This window comes from Callospermophilus lateralis, chromosome 3 (assembly GCF_048772815.1).
Source record: "Callospermophilus lateralis isolate mCalLat2 chromosome 3, mCalLat2.hap1, whole genome shotgun sequence".
NCBI classification, from domain to species: domain Eukaryota; kingdom Metazoa; phylum Chordata; class Mammalia; order Rodentia; family Sciuridae; genus Callospermophilus; species Callospermophilus lateralis.
The window spans coordinates 175,040,316-175,063,555 of record NC_135307.1 but is presented as its reverse complement, the minus strand read 5'-3'; the positions used below and the strand labels follow the sequence as shown (position 1 = coordinate 175,063,555).

General features: G+C 46.4%; 1 protein-coding gene and 1 non-coding gene across 3 annotated transcripts in view; one reads left to right on the top strand and one right to left on the bottom strand.

Annotated features, from left to right (window-relative positions):
• Positions 1-3,149: 3,149 nt before the first annotated feature.
• Positions 3,150-23,240, top strand: part of Snta1 (syntrophin alpha 1) — a 29,613-nt gene continuing 9,522 nt past the window's right edge. For both annotated transcript variants that reach the window (XM_076849048.1, XM_076849049.1), the window contains exons 1-2: positions 3,150-3,594; positions 7,106-7,291. In XM_076849048.1, coding sequence (XP_076705163.1) covers positions 3,285-3,594; positions 7,106-7,291 — 496 coding nt within the window. In that variant the 5' untranslated portion in view covers positions 3,150-3,284. The remainder of the gene's footprint in view (positions 3,595-7,105; positions 7,292-23,240) is intronic.
• Positions 19,840-19,943, bottom strand: LOC143396025 (U6 spliceosomal RNA). Its single transcript, XR_013090920.1, has one exon. It is a non-coding gene; the product is annotated as a U6 spliceosomal RNA (small nuclear RNA).

The following is a 23,240-nucleotide window of genomic DNA, read 5'->3' as shown; positions in this document are numbered from 1 at the left end:
ACATTTCTATTTTTTATTTTAAAGTCTTTTTTTTTTTTTTTTTTTTTTTTTTTTTTTTAAGAAAGAGAGAGAGAGAGAGAGAGAGAATTTTTTTTTTTAAGAATGAATTAAGAAATGCAGGGAATTTTTTTTTAAGAGAGAGAGAGAGAGAATGTGTGTGTGTGTGTGTGTGTGTGAGAGAGAGAGAGAGAGAGAGAGAGAGAGAGAGAGAGAGAGAATTTTTTAATATTTATTTTTTAGTTTTCAGCGGACACAACATCTTTGTTTGTATGTGGTGCTGAGGATCGAACCCGGGCTGCACGCATGCCAGGCGAGCGCACTACCCCTTGAGCCACATCCCCCCCTCTATTTTTTATTTTGAGATAGGATCTTGCTAAATTGCTGAGGTTGGCTCCAAACTTGGGATCCTCTTGCCTCAGCTTCCCAAATCACTGTGATTACAGGTGTGTACCATTGCACTGGGCTTCATTTTTACTTTGAAACAGGGTCTCACTAAGTTACCCAGGCTGGCTTTGAATTTGGGATCTTCTTGCCTCAGCATCCCAAGTAGCTGGGATTACAAGCATGCACCATGCGTGCAGTTTAGGTGGGGGTTAAATGACAATGTATATAAATCAGCCCACTCATGTGCTGTTATATAACAAATACTGAATAAATGACATCAATGCATGGCCTCAGGGGATTTCCAGTGGTAAAGAGCTATTGTTGGACACTTTGGTTTGTGTCTGGTGATTTGTGGATAAGTTTATTGTGGACAACTGTATATGTGCCTGTTTTCTTATGTTTTCTCTTTATTTCCTTGATAGTATTTTACATGGAGGGTTCTACCCAAGGGTGCAGAGAATCTCTACAATAGTGTGGCCTTACCTATTTATTGTCCAACATGTTCCAGCTGGGAGTGAAAGATAGAGACAAGGGACAGAGATGGAGAAGGCCAGTTGTAGTGTGTGATGTGATGAGATTTTTTTCTGATAAAAATCAGGCCTTATTTCATATTCAGCAGCTGTCAGTAGAGCAGTTCCGTGCCCAGCCATTGGCATGGCTCAGTTTGAATCCCAGATCTGTCCTGCTCATAAATGTGTGACCTAGGTCAATAAGACCTTGTATTTTTTTAAAAAATATTTTTCTTCTTGGTTGTTGATAGACCTTTATTTTATTTATTTATATGAGAGGCTGAGAACTGAACCCAGTGCCTTACACATGCCAGGCAAGTGTGCTATGGCTAAGCCACAGCCTCAGCCTGGCCAATTAGACCTTGCAATCCAAGTTTTTTCTTCTAGCCACCCCCTCCATCCTAGGGATTAGATGTAGGTAGTTCCACCACTGAGCTACTCCCTAGCCCTTTTAATTAATTCTGGGGATTGAATCCAGGAGTGCTCTACTACTGAACTACACCGCCAGTCCTTTTATTTTTTATTTTGAGGAAGGGTCTCACTGAGTTGCTTAGTGCCTCGCTTTTGTTGAGGCTGGCTTTGAATTCGCAATCCTCCTGCTTCAGCCTCCAGAGCTGCTGGGATTACAGGAATGTGCACTGTGTCCAGCTCTTTTTATTTTTTGAGACAGGGTCTTGCTTAATTGCTGAGGATCTCCCTGAACTGCTGAGGCTGGAAATTGTAATCCTGCCTCATTCTCCCGAGCTGCTGGGATTGCATGCAGGGGCAACCGACACCGGCAAATGGCTGTATAATGTGGGTTTCTAGTAGAGATTTCATGAAGTGACTATAAAGAAAATACATGAAAAAAACTCAGTGCTGCAGTTGGCCATAGTAAGTATATAATGAAAGTGATTTTATCAATGAAAAGGCGTCCTAGACATTCACAGTTTAGGACGCCTTTTCATTTCGATTCAATCCCTACACAAGTCCTGCAGGATAGGGATAATTAGGATTCCCATCCCATAGATGAGATCAAGACCCAGAGAAGTGAAGTTCAGGGACTAAGGTCAACTTGGAGTTGACTGAGTTTCTGGGCAAGCATTCAACATTAGGTCTCCAGACGTCTAAATCTAGAGCATCCAACCCTGCAAACCTCTCACAAATCGGAAGTTCTGGATTCTCTTGCTAGATCTCCCAATATGGGCTTTTGAGCTTTTCTGTACTCAACTGTGAACAGAGCAGGGTGTTAATTTCTTTATTTTTTAAAAATATTTTTAAGTATTTATTTTTTAGGTGTAGATGGACACAACACAATGCCTTCATTTTTATGTGGTGCTGAGGATCAAACCCCGGTCCCGCCCGTGCTAGGTGAGCGCTCTACCACTGAACCACAATCCTAGCCCCGGGTGTTAATTTCTTAAACTCCCCTCCAGTTTTGTTATTTTCGGGGGATACTGGATATTGTACCCATAGGTGCTTTATCACTGAGGGCTACATCTCCTGTGCTTTTTAAAAAATTTAATTTTTTTTTTCCTTTTGAGACAGGGTCTTGCTAAGTTCCTGAGGGTCTCTCTAAACTGCTGACGTTAGCCTCGAACTTGCAATCCTCCTGCTTTAGCCTCCAGAGTCTCCGGGATTACAGGCATGCGCACCACTCCTGGCTCCTCTCCAGTCTGTAAGAGTTCAATCCCTCTTCAAACTCTAAATGGGAATTTGCGGAATATCTCCTTCCAAATGGGCAGGGGCTGCTACCTTTCGAAGCTGCACCTCACACCAAGTCAGGCAAATAGACCGAAGCCCAGACACCAGAATGGGAAACCAACTTCTGGAAACTCCCCGACTAGCAAACCTGACGGCGAAGTCCCTGGAGCTCAGCGCTCCGCCACACGTTGCTCAGCCCAGACGCCCAACCCCTCGCACCAGGACCCAGGGTTTGTCTTTTTTTTCATTGTGCTCCCAAGGCCGTGAGCAACGGTTTGGGCCTTTCCACGGCGTTTCCCAGGACAGAGTCTCGTCCCGGGATCCCTGGGTCCCGCCCCTGACATGAAGCCCAGCCCCCCGAGGACCCCACCCAGCACCCACCCCTCATCGGCCTCCTTCTCTTACTTTGTGGCCCCGCCCCGACGCCTCTGGTCCCACCCTCCAAGCGGTCCTGCACCCCGTCCTTAGGCTGCCGGGCCTCGTCTCAGCCTTTCGCTCCGGCAGGGGGCCCCGCCCCGCCCCGCCCCCGGGTATTAGCCACACCCCGAGCCAGTGACGCCCCCCGAAGCTCCGCCTCCAGCAGCCCGGGGTAGGGTGGCGGCTGGCCCAGCCGGGCCCCCGCTGCCCTCTGCCCTGGGCCCTCGGTCGGAGGCGGCCGGGCGCAGCGGGACCGGGCGAGCGCGGAGGCCGGGGGGCTCGGAGGCGAAGATGGCGTCAGGCAGGCGTGCCCCGCGCACCGGGCTGCTGGAGCTGCGCGCCGGGGCGGGCTCGGGGGCCGGCGGCGAGCGGTGGCAGCGGGTGCTGCTCAGTCTGACGGAGGACGCCCTGACCGTGAGCCCCGCCGACGGCGAGCCCGGCCCCGAGCCCGGCGTTCCACGGGAGCCGGAGCCCGCGCAGCTCAACGGCGCCACCGAGCCGGGCGCAGCGCCCCCGCAGCTGCCCGAAGCGCTGCTGCTCCAGCGGCGCCGAGTGACGGTGCGCAAGGCCGACGCCGGCGGGCTGGGCATCAGCATCAAAGGTGGGCGCGGGGCACTGAGGGCACGGGGTCGCTGTGTGTGGGGCCGCCGAGGGCGCAGGGGTCGCGGGGGCTGGCAGTGCACGGAGAACGTGGAGTTGGAGGCCTTCTGTCTTTGGCTAAGGGGAGTCGAAGGAGATAGAGGGAACCCAGGGCACTCAGAGCACCAAGGTCGGAGGGGGTCTCAGGGTGCCACGCCAGGCACAGTTGTGGAGGAGATCGCGGGTGCGCCAAAGACACATGGGTAGAAGCCATAGGAGTCAGAAAGGAACAAGCTAGGGTGGACATCAAGCACAAGAGGGACCCCAGAAAAGCAGGCAGGGGAGAAAGAGGGTTGAGGCCTGGGGGCAAGTCCCAGAGCGAGAACCAAGGTGGGGCAAGGCGAGGAGTCTGGGAAGCTCCAGTAGAAGATGTAGATGCAGGCACAGGTGCTGCCGGCGGGGCCAGAGAGGACCTAGATATCTAAGGCCCCAGGAAGGTTCTGTACCTGGGCAGGGAGCTGTGACAACTGGATTTGAGACTCCTGACCTGGCCATCTCTGCTTTACCCAGGATGGAGAGGGTGGACCCAGAGTTGCCATTCCTCCTGGAGAGCTCTTAGCCCCTAAGACTGACAGCCTTCTTTAGGGTCAACCAGAATGAGTTGGAGTCCAGGGTTGCAGTGTGAACTTGGACAAATAACTTCCCATCTCTGAAACTTAGTTCCCTCAATTGTATAATGAAGGTGATGATAGAGTTGTGATATTCCTATGAGAATGGGGCCAGCACATATTAAGTGCTTGGTTTATTATTGCTGTTAGATGAGAGGAACGTGGAGGCCAGGAGGGGCTTCCAAAAGCAGCTAACCACGGTGCTTAAAATCCCTTCATATCCCCAGTAGCTGGGTTCACCATTCTTGTCCATCTGCCAGTCAGAATTCCAGCTCCAGTCTCAGCAGGCTGCCTTGGGAAAGGGTGTCAGTCCTTTTGTCACCTTGATTGTGCACTGTCCCCTCCCAGGCTGCCTGCCTTGGTGCTGGCTGTGTTCACTGGTGCTGCCAAACCCTTTGGCCTGGGTGAGGGGGCCGGAATGATAGTGAATGCTACTACTATGTCCTGAGTGCTATGAAAGTACACTTGGCTCATTATCTACTTCATCTTGGCAACAAGTGATGAATGGTAGTGGACATAATCCCCATGTTGCAGGAGAAGCAACTGAGACTCAGAAAAGGAAAATGATTTTCAGAGGATCCCACTGTCCGTGATTGGCAGAGCTGGGATTTGAACCTTAATTATCAGACTATGATTCCCCTAGAGAGCATATAGGAGTTGGTTCTTCCCAATGGAAGGACACATCCCCAGGCAGCTAACCCACAGGGTCTAATGGGGGAAGTGGGGGAAATCAGAGAGTGGACACCCATCTAACCCCCAAACTCTAGCATGGGATAGGGCAACAAACCCATCCCAAAGTTGTACACTCAGAGTGTCAGAGCTGGAAAGAAACTTATATAAAGTTCCATTTTGCAGATAGGCAAAATGACTCTCAGGGGAGCAGGATCTTTCCATGGGCACACAAAGTTACTCCCCAGCTCTGCATTTACAGATGGATGTGAGGATACTTTTAGGAGGCTTTCAGGGGAAATACCAGCTCGATCCAATTCCTTGTGGATGGAGACGGGGCTCTTGTCACCATGGTGATCTACACTCTGGGGTCCAGCTGAATCCAAGGCAGCCATGAATATCATAACTTCAAACTAAACTGAAGTCCCTAGTTTTATCTCCTTTTGTATCTCCCTTCACCCTTAGCTTCCTTCCTTTTCTTATGTCGTGCGTGCTAGGCAAGTGTTCTACCACTGAGCTATATCCCTGCCCACATTCTTAGTTTTAGGTAGGGGGGAGGGCAGATATAAATAGAAATCCCTTCTGCTCATAGACCTCAAGCTTTTTTTTTTTTTTTTTTTTGTCAATCATGATCTGGCCTTGAGCTAACTATTGGGCCTGTGTGGGGATCAGGAGAGGTGTTCCACTTTTAGCTCTGCCACCAACTTGTGTGACCTTGGAACAATGACCTTCTGCTCTTAGTGATTAGTTCCTGATCTTTAGTACTCCTAGGATAGGCCAGGAGTATGAAATTTCAGGGCCTGACTTGCAGTCTACCATAGGGTTAAGAGTGTGGTTCTGGATCCAGGAGACTTGGTGGCTTTGCCACTTATTAGCTAGGTGACCTTGGTCAAGGGGTTTGTTTCCACACTGCCTGTTGATGGGGTGTTGTGAAGATGTGGAGGGACAACAGGGAAAGCATTTAGTACATTATAGACTTGATATGTGTAACTAGACTGAACTCATGTGATCTGATATCTGTTATTACTTTTTTTTTTTTGGTGGGGAGGTAGTCCTGGGGATTGACCTCAAGCATGCTAGGTAAGTGCTCTACCACTGAGCTACATACTAGCCCTTTTTGTATTCTCCAATCTGAGATGGAGTTTCACTGTTGCCCAGACTGGCTTTGAACTTGTGATCCTCCTGCCTCAATCTCCCCAGGAGCTAGAATTATAGGCATGCACCATAGGCCTGGCTGTTCTTACTATTTATTATTTAAAAAGCCATTTAGGAGTTTAGCAATAGGAGCTGGGGTTGTAGCTCAGTGGTAGACTATTTACCTAGCATGTGTGAGGCACCGAGTTCAATTCTCAGCATCACATATAAATAAATAAAAAATAAAAGGTCCATCAACAACTTAGAAAATACTAAAAAAAAAAAAAAAAGAGTTTAAGTAGGGCTGGATTTGTGGCTCAGTGGTAGTATACTTGCCTGGAATGTGTGTGAGGCCCTGGTTTTGATCCTCAGCACCACATATAAATAAATAGATAAATAAATAGAAAATCCATTGATAATTAAAAAATAAAAGAGTTTAGCAATAAAGCAATTCAGTAAAATGTATTAGAATTGTTTGCATCAGAGGTGAAATTCAGATTGGCTCTGAAATTCCTAGTATCTTAGGCCTTGGTTTCTGGTCTGAAGCTTGGATTGCAAAACTTTATGATTGCTGAGGAGGTATTTGGGGCCATAGCAATCACTGACTTCTATCTTAATTCCAGATCAGAGGGTTTCAGCGAGTTTCCACATTGTAGGAAAATTGATTAAAATCCAAAATATTTAACTCAAGAAAGAACTATTGAAGTTACTCCAACAGTGGTGAACATGCAAACATTTAACCAAAAGATCCAGCACTGGCTGGGCACCGAGGGAGCCCTTCAGAAGTAATCTTACCTTCCCAGTGACTAGGAGGCTCAGGCAGGAGGATCGCCATGTTTAAAGCCAGCCTCAGCAACTTAGCAAGTCTCTAAGTGATACCCTGTCTCTAAATAATATATAAATAAGGGCTAGTGTTAAGCACCCTTGGGTTAAATCCCCGGTACCAATAAATAAATAAATAAATAAATAAAAAGTAAAAGAAGAAGAAGTAATTTTACCTTGGTGTGACTCCTAATTATTGGAGTGTCTGCCTCACTGTCTTCCTCCTCTGTGCCTGTGCAGGAGGCCGGGAGAACAAGATGCCCATTCTCATTTCCAAGATCTTTAAGGGACTGGCAGCGGACCAGACGGAGGCCCTCTTTGTGGGGGATGCTATCCTGTCGGTGAATGGTGAAGACTTGTCCTCTGCCACCCATGATGAGGCGGTGCAGGCTCTCAAGAAGACCGGCAAGGAGGTGGTGCTGGAGGGTGAGCGCTGGGGTCTAGAGCCCGGAGGGCTGGGCAGGGGTGTTGAATTCCTTCCCCTCTCCCCCAGGCCTGAAGCGGCCTCAGCCTGGCCTAGAGGGATGGGAGGTAGGCAGAAAATGGAGACTAAACTTGGAAACCTGCCTGGAGCCAGTGTGGGCTGGTGGAGCACAGAGCTAAGCAGACCTGGTTTGCAGTTCCTTTGGCCCACTTGCTAGCATTGTGACCTTGGATGAGTCACTTCTTTTTCTTGAACCTTAGTTTTTTCATCTATAAAACGGGGATATAGCTCTTGCCTTCCTGGGTTGTGGTATAGGACAAAAGGTACAAGGTGGGATGCACAACCCAGTGAGGGAGAGGAGTGAGGACTGAAGAAGGGACAGTTGAGATTCCTTCCCAGAGGGCCTGGGGAGCTTTGAACTCTTGGTTCTTCTAGCACACAGGGGCCCTAAAATCCTGAGATCCTTCTCCTCTCTGGGAGAACTTGGCCATTAGGTAACAAGACCTCATATCCCTCCTCCAAGGATAGAGATGGGTTTGGTGGCAGGAACTGTGGCCGGGTAGCATTCTCCACTGTCCCTTTGTGGTTTTGGATGAGACTCTTGCCTTCTCTGGGCCTCAGTTTCCCCACTGGTGTGGCGGGCCTCCTGCTTGGCTGCCCCGTGTCTCTTTGCCATCTCTGTCAGGAGCTTTCTGCTTTGCTCAGCCCTTTCCTCTGACTCTACTCTGCCAGCTCCGGAAGACCATGGGGGCCTGAGGAATGTGTCTTGGCTCCTTGCCCAGAATAGGCACAGGGAGGTGGCAGGGGCTGATGGAGAGGCCAGGGCCAGCAGAGCTGCTTGGCTGAGTCCCAGGTCCAGACCCCACTAGATTGCCTTGGTTTCCCCTCCAAGAGGCCACCGAAGCAAACAGGCTGTGGGCCTCTGGTGATCTTGGCACACTCATGACCTTAATTCCCACTTGATTTTGTTTTATTTTTATATTTTGGGAATATCTATAAATGCTACTGTTGCATTTTCTTTTCATACTTAAAAAGGGCTGACTTGAGAGCATTGGACCCTAAAATCTTCAGTGTTATCAATCACATTATGTATCTGAACCCAGGACCTCATGGGTGCTGGGGTGTGCTGTTCCCGAGCCACACACCCAGCCTCTACCTCTCACCTTTTAAGAGCTAAGTCAAATACAGGGTCAAACATAAGTGATATGAATGTAAGAGGCTTTCCCCCAGATGCCTTATTACTTTGATATTTATAGTCAGAGTGCAGTTTAAAACAGTTGACATTCATTGAATGTTTCAAGTTGACTTGAAAGCTTTTTTTAGTTTCTGCTATTTGAAAATTTAGTCTACAGATGGTAAAATTTCTACTGTAGCTATGTTTCTTTTCTTTCTTTTTTTTAATTATTATTTTTTTTACTGAGGTATTGGGGATTGAACTCAGGGATTAGCACATGCTAGGTAAGTCCTCTACCACTGAGCTACAGCCAAAACCCTTTTTATTTTTATGTTGAGATAGGATCTCACAAAGTTTCCCAGGTTGGTCTTGAGTTTTTGATCCTCCTGCTTCAGCTTCCCTAGTAACTGGGACGCTGGTGTGTCTCCATGCCTGGCCTGTAGCCACATGTCGATTCCACACTGAGATCCCTTCACCCTTCTTATCTTTAAGTTGAGAACATCTATGTCAGGGTACTTAGCATGTACATCATTTTTTTTTTTTTTAAAGAGAGAGAGAGAGAATTTTAATATTCGAACCCGGGCCGCACGCATGCCCGGCGAGCGCGCTACTGCTTGAGCCACATCCCCAGCCCAACATGTACATCATTTTGAGAAGGAAATATCTCTGAATGTTTGACACTTGAAGCATCCCTTGATTTTAGGAGCTGATATCCAGACTTTCCCTGTAACACAAGTACTCCATTTCTTCCTACTAAGTCAAGAAACATTCATCGATAGGTACTTCCTGCCTGGTATATAGAGCATTGGGGTCAGAAGTACAGCCAGACCCAGGCTTTTGGGGAAGACAAAGCATAAACACTGGTTCCTCCCTGCAAACTGAAAATCAATTCTTAAAATACTGTCTGCACTGTGATGAATCAGAAGAGACATCCAACAGTTTTCATTTAGAGTGTTAGCTCCCCTGGTAGCTTACTGAGAGTCCCATATTTGGGAGGATTGTGAGGTCTTGTCTGGGCTCAGCAGAAATGATCTGGAGTTGATTAGCAATGTCTACCCCAGATGCAGTACGGAAGAGAAGTACCAGTGTACCATTCCAGCTCTCAGTCTCTAATTTATATGTTCTGAGATTTTTTCAAAGGGAAGATCATTTCTTGGTAGATTCTTCTGTAGACCTAGAGAAGAGGAAGGAGATTATGGTCTTTTTTTTTTAAGTTGTTGATAGACCTTTATTTTATTTATGTATTTATATGTGGTGCTGAGAATCGAACCCAGTGCCTCACACATGCCAGGCGCTACCTCTGAGCCCCAGCCCCAGCTCCGAGATTATGGTTTTATTGTTGTTTTTTCCCAGCGTTTTCTTAGTTGAATTCTTTTTTTTTTTTTTTTGGAGGGGGGGTTACTAGGGATTGAACTCAGGCACTTGACCATTGAGCCACATCCCCAGCCCTATTTTGTATTTTATTTAGAGACAGGGTCTCACTGAGTTCTTTAGCACGTTGCTTTTGCTGAGGCTGGCTTTGAACCCGTGTTTCTCCTGCCTCAGCCGCCCTAGCCACTAGGATTACAGGCATGTGCCACTGGCCTGGCTGAATTCTCTTTTGACCTGGTTTCCTGGCCCAGCAGATAGAAGTAATTCCACCTAAGGCAGTACTAAGAGCTGGTGGGTGGGGTGTGGGGTGAGGAACTGGGCCAAAGAATCTCTGAATTGGGCTGGGCATGGTGGTGCACACCTGTAATCCCAGTAGGTCCAGAGGCTGAGGCCAGAGAATCGCAAGTTCAAGGCCAGCCTCAGTCATGGTGAGGTCCTGAGCAACTTGGCAAGACCCTGTCTCAAAATAAAATATAAAAAAGGGCTGTGGATGTGGCTCAGTGGTTAAACACTCCTGGGTTCAATCCCGGGTACAAAAATAAATAAATAAATAAATTAAATAAAAATGAAGAATCTCTGAATTGCAGGAGCAATGTGGGAAACCTGGAGCACAAGGACAGGAGGGTGTTGGCTTGTGTCTGGTCCTTGAGACTTCGGGGAGTTTGTGGAGAAGGTCAAGGTTCGGCAGTTGCCTTCTCTGGAACAGGGTTCCTGGGAGCCCCTCTGGGCCGAGGTCCCTTCTGGAGCACATCACATCCACATTGTTCAGAATTTCTTCACTCCTGACCTGTTTCTGAGGCCACTTCCAAGGAGCCATGGAAGAATGGCCTGTCCTTTGAATGTGAACTTGGCAAGGCAGCTTGGGCAAATTTCTTGGGGCCTGGGGCTTGGTAGGTACAGAATCCCTGGAGAATGTCCTGGAAGAGGTCTGGCTAGCAAACTCCAGGTGCCAGCCAGAGCCCTCATTCCTTAAGTTGGGGGTTCAGCCGTGCTTCAGCAGCCCAGCTGCTGGGACCTTGCCTCTGCTAGGTCAGAGATTTGCACAGAGCCTGTTCTCAGCCGCAGGGATGTGTTTGTGACAGAGTCTGGGTGCAAGCTGGCAGCCAGCACGCCTCTGCCTGCTGCTTAGAGAGGCCCATTGTGTGTGCAGAGCGCCTGCCAGGCCCAGCCGGGCCTTTGGAGACCAGGCCTGGGGGAAGAGGGAGGGATGTCTATGAGGAAAATGCACTTCCCTCTTCCCTCCTCCAGTGTGGCTGGACACACTGACAGCAACCACAGTGAGCCTGTCGTGCATTAAAAGATAATACTAAAAGCTAATTTAGTGCTTTGTACAAAGTAGAAGTACATCCTACACAGAAATTGGGCTTTTAAAAGACATGAGCATGTAGTAGCCTTTGAATACATGTGCATGATAAAAGTCTGTAGAGTGGGGCGTGCTGGTGCACACCTGTAATCCCAGTGACTTGGGAGACTGAGGCAGGAGGATCACAAGTTCAAAGCCAGCCTCAGCAGCTTAGCGAGGCCCTAAGCAATTCAGTGAGACCCTGTCTCTAAATAAAATATTAAAAAGGGCTGGGGATGTGGTTCAGTGGTTTAACACCCCTGGGTTCAATGCCTGGTACAATAAATAAATAAATAAATAAAACAGTCTGTAGAGTAATAGGAATTGCTTTCATCCCCATTTCACAGATAAGATTGCAGGAGCAATGTGGGAAACCTGCAGCACAGGGACAGGAGGATGTTGGCTTGTGCCTGGTCCTCAAGACTTCAGGGAGTCTGGGGAGAAGGTCAGGGTTCAGCAGTTGCCCTAATCTGGAACAGGGTTCCTGGGAGCCTCTCTGGAGGGGACCTAGGTTCTTTCTTTCGTACTAAGGATTGAATGCAGGGATGCTCTAACTCTGAGCCACATCCCCAGTCCTATTTTTTATTTTATTTAGAGGCAGGTCTGAGTTGCTTAGCACCTTGCTAAGTTGCCGAGGCTGGCTTTAAACTTGAGATCCTCCTGTCTCAGCTTTCCGAACTGTGGGGATTACAGGCATGTGCCACCATGTTTGCTGAAAACCACTTATTCTGAACAAAGCTTGAAAACTTCGTCTGTGCCAGATGTGGGGGCACATGGCTTTAATCCCAGCACTCCAGAGGCTGAGCAGGAGGACTGCAAGTTCCAGGCCAGCCAGGACAACCTAGTGAGACCCTGTCTCAAAATAAAACATTAAAATGGCTGGGGATGTAGGTCAGTGGTAGAGCACTTCGTGTTCAATCCCTGGTCTCCCTGCCCCCACCCCACACACAAAAGAGTAAGTACGCTAATCAATTCAGTGAGATCCTGTCTCTAAATAAAATACAAAATAGGTCTGGGGATGGGGCTCAGTGGTCGAGTGACTCTGAGTTCATTCCCCAGTATACCCCCCCCCCAAAAAAAAAGAAGAAGAAGAAGAAGAGGCTCAAGGCTCACATGGGGCTTGACTGACTCCCGAGCTTTTCTCTGTTATGAGTGTTTAGACTCTGAGGCCAGTGCCCTGCCTGTCCTTTCTCTGGGAGATGGACATTGCCAGGTGTCCTGCCCATGGTTTGGCTCCATGCCTTACTGCTGTCAAAAGTGAGATGCAGCTAATTTGGGGTCACCCTGTTAGCTGAGCCAAGTATGCTGGGCCCCTGAGGCACCTGAGGGACTCCTGCCCCGGTAGGCATGAAGGGAGCCCCCACCCAGGTCTCTGGTGGCTGCAAAGACCTGTTGTTCTGACCATTGTTCTCAAGGAAACATTTATTTGGCTGCATACACACATAACTTTGGACCATGTGATTTGCCACAGTCAAAACTTGGCCTAATCCATCCTTGGCCTGATCCCCAGACCTCAATTAAAATGCCGGTGGACCTCTGGAGGTAGGCTCTGACCCGTGAGCTGTGTGACCCTGGCTGTTATAGTGGTGGAGAAAATCACAATGATAATAATCAGGAGAAGAGGTCTACTACTTATTGAGCACCTACAATGTGCTGGACATTGTGCTAAGTGTCTTTCATGTAATATTTCATTGAATCCGCATTGCCACCCCCACATTATTTATCCTATTAAACAGATGAGAACTCAGGTGGTGACTTGTCCCAGGTTACACAGTGGCAGAGAGAGAATTTCAACTGGATCTCTCAGAAGCCAAACTCCATGGGCTTAACTATTTATACTGTGCTGAAAGTCATGTCACCCCTCTGAGGCTGGGTTTATCCATCCATTAAACAAGGAGATCAATTCATTTTATTGAATCGGTAAAATTAGGTGAAGATGTGTTTGAGAAAGATGAACTTGGTATTTGGTATGTAGTGCTCCTTTCTCCCTCTGCTAATATCCTAGAACTCTGAATCTTGGCTTCTTGAGTTGATATGGGTCCTTTTTTAAAATATTTAAATTATTTATTTTTATGTGGTGCTGAGGATTGAACCTAGGGCCTCGCACATACTAGGCGAGCGCTCTACTGCTAAGCCATAACCCCAGCTCCGATATAGGTTCTTTTCAAATTTTCTTTTGTACCAGGGATTGAACCCAGGGATGCTGAACTACTGAGCCACATCCCCATCCCTTTTTATTTTGAGACAGAGTCTCACTAAGTTGCTTGGGCCTTGCTAAATTGCTGAGGCTGTCCTTGAACTTGCAGTCTTCCTGGGTCAGCCTCCTGGTTTCACTGGGATTATAGGCATGTGCCACGGAAAGTCATGTCACTCCTCTGTATATATGTTTTTATCAATTAATAAGTCAAGGTTGTGTAACTCTTTCTTATTCCTTTTAATGGTTGCATAATATTTTGTTACTGGGATTCATTAATTCATCTAGCAAGTATTTACTGAACCCTTCTCTGGGCCAGGACTTGTTGTAGGTATCAGGGATGTGTGGTCTCTGACAGTCAGGAAGCTTATCTTTTTTTTTTTTTTTTCTTTTTTTGGTAACAGCAATTGAACCCAGGGCTACCCCTTAGCTCCATTCCCAGTCCTTTTTATTTTATTTTTGTATTTTGAGACAAGATCTTGCTAAGTTGCTTAGGGGCTAACTAAATTGCTGAGGCTGGCCTTGAACTTATGACCTCTTGCCTTAGCCCCCTGAGTTTCTGGGATTACAGGCGTCTGCCCTCCTGCTTTGGTGTTAGCTATAGAATCTTGATAGGTGGTATCCTCTGCCTCCCTGCCCATACTAAAGGGTGTGTTAAGGTGAGATTTTATTTTTCAAGGTGTGGCAGTCTGGGCTTTGCTGGTCAGCCCTGATGCCAGGTCTGCCGGTGTCCAGGAACTATTTTTAGTCCAGCCTTGCTAGGCCAGTAAATCCTTAAAGATCATTCCTCTGAGCCTGTTGGAATCTCAAGTTTTCTCCGCCATCCTGGGCAGGTGGTGGATAGCTGATCATGAATCCTCACAGTGCCTTGCTTAGAGAGCTGATGTATCAGAACCTGTTATACAGGCAAAGGAACTGAGGCTGAGAGAGCAAATCCCAGGACCTGTATTCCTGTTCTCTCTTTGCGCCATCACATCCTGTGTCTGTCTCTTCATATTGTCATGCTAAACATGGCACTACTACTGTCAACTGAAGAAGCATCCTGTGCCAGGCGGGAAAAGTGCTTTATAAGTATTGGGTCTTTCAATACCTTATGAGGTACGTATAATTTTACTCTCATTTTAAAAATGAGGAAATGTGGGTTCATGGAGGTTAAGTCACCTGTCCAAGATCATAGATCAAGGATGTGAAACCAAGGCTGCCTTCCTCCAGAGCCACATTCTTTTTCATGTTCTTGCCCCAGGCTGAGAAGCCCTAGGACTTTTAATGTCCATTCATTTAGCAAATTTCTTCCCTTCCCTGTACTTGCCATTGAACACAGGGCCTTGCCCCTGCTAGGCAAGCCCTCTACTACTGAGCTACGTCCACCCCCATCTCCGTTATCTAAGACATGTCTTCTCCATCAATTACCTGGTGTACATATAGAAGCTTGGCGATCAAGAGATCAGGTTCCTGTGCTCATGGGTTCAAGGAGAGAGGCCCTGGACTAGTAAACAAATGGATTGATCATGGAATTTCAAGCAGAAGTAAATAAGTGACCACCCACTGAACAGACCAGGAACAGCTTGAGCTTGGCAGAGAGGTTTTTCTGCAGCCAAGACTTGAAGCCAGGACATTCAGTCACCAACATTCATTGAGCCCTGGGATAAGTTCTGGGGATGCTGTGTTGAGCCAAAGCAGATGTGTCTGCTTCTCTCAGCATCACATGTGACCCCATACCCCTCACTTATACTGGGCCCGGTGAATGGTCCTGCCCTGTTTCTGTTCTTTGCGTTTCTAGTGGAATCTCTTTCCTGGTTCTTGGGGCCAGAGCTGGGTCCTGGCTTTTCTCCTTGGGGAAGCTGGATGTCCCTGGGTATTGGGGCCTCTGTTTGTGTCTGCCCCAGGTTCTCTTAAGGAGGAAGGAAGGAAGTGCCCATGTGAGCTTTACCAGGCTTGTGGGCCAAGGGCTTGGCTGGGGAGCGTGGACACTGGGTGGGCCTACTCTTGTGCCCTTAGCTCCTGAGGCTGAAGCCTGTGGGCAGCCCCGCCCTGCCTGGTCAAATGACTCAGTGGGGAGGAAGCTTCAGAACGGGGCTATTTATGGCCACATGCTGGGGGCCCCCAGGATCCCACCCCCACTCTGGGTGAGGCCACTTGGTTTGTGAAATCCAAGCCCCATTTCTGGCACCAGCAGTCTGGTGTGCTGTCCATTTATAGCATGTTCCTGAAGGAAAGGAGAGGAGGGCCCTGTCTGGTATGCCCGGGTGAGCAGGGACTTCAGCGGTTTCTCTGGCTTCAAAATTGACAAATGTTCATTTGCTGAGCACGTAGCATATGAGATCCCTGCTGAATTCTAGGGAGATAGAAATGAATCACACGAGGTCCCTGCCCTCACAGTGCTCCTGCCTGGTGGGGGACACGAACCCCACATAATCAATCGGAGGGGAGTGTGGTCTTGGGAACTGCAGAGGGGTGGGATGGATCCAGACCGAGCACCTGGGAGGGCTTCCTAGGTGAGCTGGGCTTGGGCATCCTGAGCTGTGACATCTTCCTTCTGTTCAGTGAACCTATCCCAGTGGGGACTGCATTTTCAAAGGTGTGGTAGTTCAGAAACGGATAGCTTCTGAGAGCTGAGAGTAGATGGTCTGATTGGATTAGAGAGTGGGATTAGGGATGTGGTAAAACCAGGAGGTAGGCAGGGCATGTCCTGGAGGCCATGGAAGTTGGGTAAAGGTGCAGGGGAGGAGCGTGGGCTTTTATTGGAGATATATTATATATAATTAGTTGTATATGGACACAATACCTTTATTTTATTTGTTTATTTTTTATGTGGTGCTGAGGATGGAACTCAGGGTCCCATACGTGCTAGGCAAGTGCACTGCCACTGAGCTCCAGCCCCGGCTCCGCCCCAGGAGTGTGGACTTTTTGCAAGGAGGTACAACAGTTGCACCACTGGGGACTGTAGTATTCAGGATGGTTAGTTTTTTTTTTTTTTTGGTGGCACTGGGAATGGAACCCAGATCTTCTTCTCATAGTCTAGTTAAGTGCTCTACCACTGAGCTCCAGCCCCAACCCAGGACACTTTTTGGGTTTTTTTTTTTGGTACTGGGGATTGAACCTAGGGGCACTTTACCACTGAGTTAAGTCCCCAGCAACCCCTGCCTTTCTTTGGAGACAGGGTCTCACAAAGTTACTTAAGGGCCTTGCTAAATTGCTGAAGCAACTTAGTTGTAATCCTCCTGCCGCAGCCTCCTGAGACCCTGGGATTACAGGCATGTGCCACTGTGCCTGGCCTAGGATGCTTTTGAGTGCAAATAATAGGAGCCCAATTCAAGGATTTTTTCCCCCTCTTTTTAAAAATTTTAATTGAGTGTGTACATATATATGGGTACAGTGTGATATTTCAATAATAGTCAAATCGAGATAATTAGCATATCCATGACCTCAAACATATTTCTTTGTGTCGGGAATGTTCAAAGTCCTCTCTTCTGTCTACGTTGAAATATATAAGTAATTATTGATGACTATAGTCACACTCTTATGCTATAGGACATTTGAATTTATTCCTATACAACTATGAGTTTGTACCTGTTAATCAACTTCTCTCTATCCCCCTCCAATAAATGTAAGCACTGAATAAAATATGTCATCTTCTAGAACATCTTGAAGCAGCATGGATCAGGGTAGATTAATTTGGGGTCTTAGGGTCTTTGAAGACCAAGGTCTGTCCATCTTTCTGCTTCATCATCCCCAACCTTTAGGTGAAAATGTTGGTTACCATTTCTCTTGGACCAAGTTCTCTCCCAAGCAACTTGGCAAGGCTAGAAGAGAGAAAAGGAAGGGAGTGTTTTCCCTCACATCTCATCGGCCAGAATTATATCATCTGCCCCTTTCCAAACCCATCACAAGCAAAAAGTTTAGAATGAGCCCGATTAACTTTGACCAATCAAGACTCTCTCTATAGGTTGGGGGAAGCTGAGCTTCCAGGGTTCAGGATTCTGTTAGCATGGAGAAAGTAGGGAGATGGTTTTTGGCTGTCAGGTGAGCTGTGACGTGTTCCCCCCGCCATGGCCCTTTGAGACATAATCTAATAGTTCCCAGGTAAGTCACTGCTTCAGTGATGAGTCTTTTTTTTTTTTCAATACCAGGGATTGAACCCAGGGGTGCTTAACCACTGGGCCATATCTCCAGACCTTTTGATCTCTTATTTTGAGACAGGATCTCCCTAAATTGCTTACTGCCTCACAAAGTTGCTGAGGTTGGCTTTGAACTTGCAATCCACCTGCCTCAGCGTCCCGAGTTGCTGGGATTACAGATTTGTGCCACTATGCCCAGCTGACGTGAGTCATTTTTAGTTCTGGTTCCCAAACTGCAGGCTAGGCTTAATTCTTAAAATAAAACATAAACAAACAAACAAACAAACAAACCCTACCCTTGCTTTCAGCATAACTTCTTGTCCGCTTCGCTGGGGTTTGTAAGTCTGAACCTTAGTGGTGTCTCCTATGACAGAAATAGCTCTCATGGGGTTGTTCCAGGGAACTGGGCCAAGAACTGCCTCCTAACCCTGTCCTGGACTGTCCACTCACAGGCAGGACATGCTGGACTTAATTGTGAGACTTTGATAGCTAACTAGCAGATGGCCATGGCCCTGGGTGTGGTTGAGGGGAGAGGGAGGCTGACGGGTATCAGGCACTCTCCAGTAGATCAGCATAGGGCATGGCGTGGCTGAGGAAGTCTGACCAGGCTTGAACAAGTCTTCTAAGCATCTTTTAAAAAATGTTTTTAAATATTTTTTTTTAGTTGTAGAAGGACACAATATCTTTATTTTGTTTATTCATTTTTGTGTGGTGTTGAGGACCGAACACCACAACCTAGTACCTCCCATGTGCTGGGCAAGTGCTCTACCACTGAGCCCCAGCCCTCTTTTAACCATCTTGGTCTATATACTGTCTTCTAGTAGCTCATTTTAGACGTGAGGAGACTGTCCTCATCAGAATTGAGAAGAGCCCAAATTCCCCAGGGAAGTGTGGTAGACACTTTGAACTATTTCCTCCTCTTCCTCACTAATAGAAACCTTATTTCATAGTCCAAGCGGAACTATAGCTTATGATCATTCCCTTCTGTTGACTGGGCCAGCAGGGACACACAGTTCACTTCTGACCCATGAGATATCAGGAAGTGTCTGTTGGCTGCTTCATGGAAATTCCTAACTTTTCGATAAGAGGGAATTGTGAGGAGAGAATGCATTGTCCCCTCTGTGCCTGCTTTGGGTTTTGTCCCAGAAGGAATGATCAGCTTGAGCTGTGGTCATGAGGAAGAGAACCAGAGAAAGCCAAGGGGCCTGCCCAGAATCCAGGGTCATCAGCCCCTGACTCAGTCCTGAGTCCCCTTCCTCAAGATTCCTGTCTTTCTTTTTCCCCTGGTACTAGGGATTGAACTCAGGGATACTGTACCACTGAACTACAGACCAGCACTTTTTTTTTCTTTTTAATTAATATCCTTTTTTTTTTTTTTTTGTATTGCTGGGGATTAGAACCCAGGGCCTTGGCCATGTGAGCTATATCCCAGCCCTAGCCCCAGCACTTTTTATTTTTATTTTTATGTTTGTTTGTTTATTTTTTGTACTGGAGATTTAACTCAGAAGCACTCAATCATTGAGCCACATCCCCAGCCCATTTTGTATTTTATTTAGAGACAGGGTCTCACTGAGTTGATTTGCTCCTCGTTTTTGCTGAGGCTGGCTTTGAACTCATGATCCTTCTGCCTCAGCCTCCTGAGCCGCCGGGATTAGGTATGTGCTACTGCAAGTGGCTCTTTCCTTTTTTTTTTTTTTTTTTTGTTTTGCTTTCTTTACAGTTATTTTATTGACATGAAAATATACCTGAAGTTTCAACAATTGTCTTGCAGTTTGTAGGTAGAAGGACAAAAATAGGAAAGAAGAGTTAGAATTTATAGCATCAATATCAGCAGTTTCTGACCATATTCTGTAGATCTCTGAGCCCAGGGACTTTTTCTTTTCTTCCACATTTTTTATTGGTGTCTTATATTTGTACCTAGTGATGGGATTTGTTGTGACATATTTGTAGATACACACACTATAACAATAGAATTTGGCCAATGTCACTCCCCAGCATTTCTCCCCTCTTTTCTTCTTTTTCGTTTTTGGTATTAGGTTTTGAACCCATGTGTGCTTCTTCCAGTGAGCCACATCCCCAGGATCTTGCTAAGTTACTTAGGGCCTTACTAAATTGCTGAATCTGGCCTTGAACTTGTGATCCTCCTGCCTCAGCCTCCTGAACTCCTAGGATTACAGGAGTGTGCCCCTGCACCTGGCTCTTTTCTTTTTTAAATGCCATGATAGGAAGCAGTGTATTATAGAGAAAGGAAACATTTCCCACCCAAAATATAGAAATCTGTACAGTTTCATGACAATCAATGTACCTGAATGGTACAAATTTAAACCAGTTCATAATTTACCAAATGAAAGAAGTATATGGAATGCTTCATGAATTTGTATGCCATCTTTGCAAAGGGGCCACACTAATCTCCGTATTATTCCAATTTTAGTATGTGTGCTGCTGAAGCTAGCACCTCAAGAGTTGTTAAATTAAATCATAAATATTTTTTTGGTTAAGACCCTATTATCATGTATTCAATTATTTGCAATTAAACCCATCTAATTGATTTAACAAGAGTGTCCAAAAGGTTTTATTACCAGCCTTAATTGATTTGTAATGACACTATGATTGATCAGCGATGTCTTCCATGAGCAAGGGATAAAGAGGTGGTGGCACAAATGTCAGGTGTTTGCCATCTGGTCCTAGGGCCAGGCCAATACCTGGCACGTAGTAGGTCCTCAAGAAAGCTGGCTTGTCCTTGACACTCTCGACTCCGGCCAAGCTTTTCCCAGATCAGCTGTGTGGTTCTGTTGCCCTTGGCTTCCAGCTGCCTTGGTGGTGAGATCTCCTTTTCTTTTCTACAAGGGTGTGGGACCCTAATCCTTATCACAGGGGCCCCCAATATCAGAACCTCAAGTGAGTTTGCAACCCAACTTTCTGAAGGACAGACATCAGAAACTGGAATGTCAGCAGGTAGCTGGCAGACCTCTGCACCAGTCTCTTTCTGCAGACCAGTTTTCTTCTCTTCTGTCCCCAGAGAGCAGATGACAGTCAGGCTCTCAGTGTAGACTTCTCCAGTCTCAATCGGGATCGCCTGGTGTGGCTTTGGTGTTCACCCCTGGCCTTCCTAGCAGGATCCCATGTCAGAACAGGACTTTCTGGGTCAGTTGGGCAGAGAAACAGGTCTGGGCAGGTATCTAGAACTGTTCTGTCCAACGTGGTTGCTATTATCTCTATGTCATTATTTGAATTTAATTTTTTCCAATTCCCATTTAAACAGTACCACCTTTTTTTTTCTTTCTTTCTTTTTTTCTTTTTCCTTGTTCGTGCTAGGGAATTGAACCAGAGGCCTTTTAGCACTGAGCTGCATTCCCAGCCCTTTTTGTATTTTTATTTTGAGACAGGGTCTCACTAAGTTGTCTAGGGTCTTGCCAAGTTACTGAGGGTGACCTTGAATTGTGATTCCCCTGCCTTAGCCTCTCAAATTACTGGGATTACAGATGTGTGCCATGGTACCCAGTTTATCTTCTTTTTTTGTGTGTGTGTGTGTTGCTGGGTATTGAACCCAGGGCCTTGTGTATGTGAGGCAAGCACTTTACCAACTGAGCTATAACCCCGGCACTGAAGCTTATCTTTTTAACATGAAAAAAAGCCTCAAGTTCAACACAAAATAGAAATCTGAAGTATAGATTAAGATAAAAATCAAGGATAGGGAGGATTGAATTTAATTTTAAGATAACAAAGTAGGGCTGGGAATGTGGCTCAAGCGGTAGCGCGCTCACCTGGCATGCGTGTGGCCCGGGTTTGATTCTCAGCACCATATACAAACAAAGATGTTGTGTCTGACAAAAACTAAATATTAAAAAATTCTCTCTCTCTTAAAAAAAAAAAAAGATAACAAAGTAAATAAAAATCTAAAAATCAGTTTTTTATACTAACAAGTACTCATTGGCTACATGTGGGTAGTCACTGCTGTATGGTACAGAGTATAGGTCACACGTTTCCATCCTAATAGAAGGTTCTGTTAGAGAATATTGATCCACAAGGTGACTACTGCATTTACTCAGTGGGAATTGGCCAGACCTTCAAGGGCTTCTGAGCAACCATATATATATTTTAATTTTTCTATTTTAGTTGTTGATGAACCTTTATTTTATTTACATTTTGTATGTGGTACTGAGAATTGAACCCAGTGCCTGACACATGCTAGGCAAGTGCTCTACCACTGAGCTACAGCCCCAGCCCTGGGCAACTATACTGATTAGTGTACAAACTATGCTACTGTTAGAAGAAACCCATAAACTTGTGCCGTAAATATAACAGAAGGTTGGACTGTGGGTGTATAGCTTGGTAGAGTGCTTGTCTTGTATGCACAAGGCCCTGGGTGCAATCTTCAGCACCCCTCGCCACACACAAAGAGTATGTGTACATATACATACATATGTGTGTGTGTGTGTGTGTGTGTGTGTGTGTATGAATGAAGGTTTTTGCTTTCTTAGTTGACAGTCCAAGTCTGCCATGGTACCTTGGAAGCATCAGCATCTGCTTATTTCTATTTTGTTGGTTGGACTTCCTTAAAGTATGGCTCATGTTCTCATGGTCAAGATAGTGCTCCACCAGTCTGGTTTCTAGACAGTAAAAGGTGAAGTGAGGAAGGGAAGGGCACACCCCTTTTTATAGTGGGCAAAACCTGATAGCTATACACATCGTGTCTGTTCTCATCCTATTGGCCAGACTTGGCCATGTGGGCACTTATAGTTGTAAGGGAACCTGGTAAATCAAGTCTTTTTCTTTCTTTCTTTTAAATAATAACTTTATTTTACTTATTTATATGTGGTGCTGAGGATCGAACCCAGGGCCTTGCACATGCAAGGCGAACGCTCTACCGCTGAGCCATAACCCCAGCCCCTAAATGAAGTCTTTAGCTGAGAAGCTATCGCTATGTTGGAGGACAATGAGTGGCTTCTATTATAGGACAATCTTTTTTTTTTTTTTGCACCAGGAATTGGTACTTAACCACTGAACCACATCTCCAGCCCTTTTATTTATTTTTATTTTGAGACAGGGCCTCACTAAGTTGCTGAGACTGGTTTTGAACTTGCAATATTCTTGCCTTAGCCTCCTGAGCTGCTGGGATTACAGGCATATGCTACCACTCCGGACCATATCATAGGACCATCTTATTCCAACTTTTTTTCCCCCTGCAGTACTGGGGATCAAATCCAGGGGCAGTCTACTACTGAGCCACATCCCCATCCCTTTTTATTTTTTACTTTGGGAGAGGGTTTTGCTAAGTTGCTTAGGGCCTTGCCACATTGCTGAGGCTGGCCTCAAACTTGTGATCCTCTTGCCTTAGACTCCTGAGTTGCTGGATCAACACCTCCTTTTTGCAGAAGCAAAGGATGAAGAGATAGGAGAAAGCAATAGGACAGTGACAGAGCAGTCACATGTCCTGACGCCCACCTTATGCTCGTCGCCTGTCTTGCTGCAGCTGCTGTCTGTTTTCCTTAAGTGGTCATCCCAAAGGCCCAAATCCAGTTGGGCATGTTGGTACATGCCTGTAATCTGAGTAACTTGGAGGCTGAGGCAGGAAGTTAATTCACTGATGAGGTTAACATCAATGAATTAACAAAACCCTGTTTCAAAATAAAAAATAAAGAGTACTGAGGGTGTTGCTCAGTCATAAAGTGCTGGGTTCAGTCTCCAGTACAAAAAAACAAAGAAACAAACCATAGGTCTAAACCTTCCACTTTATGGAGAGAATTTAGTC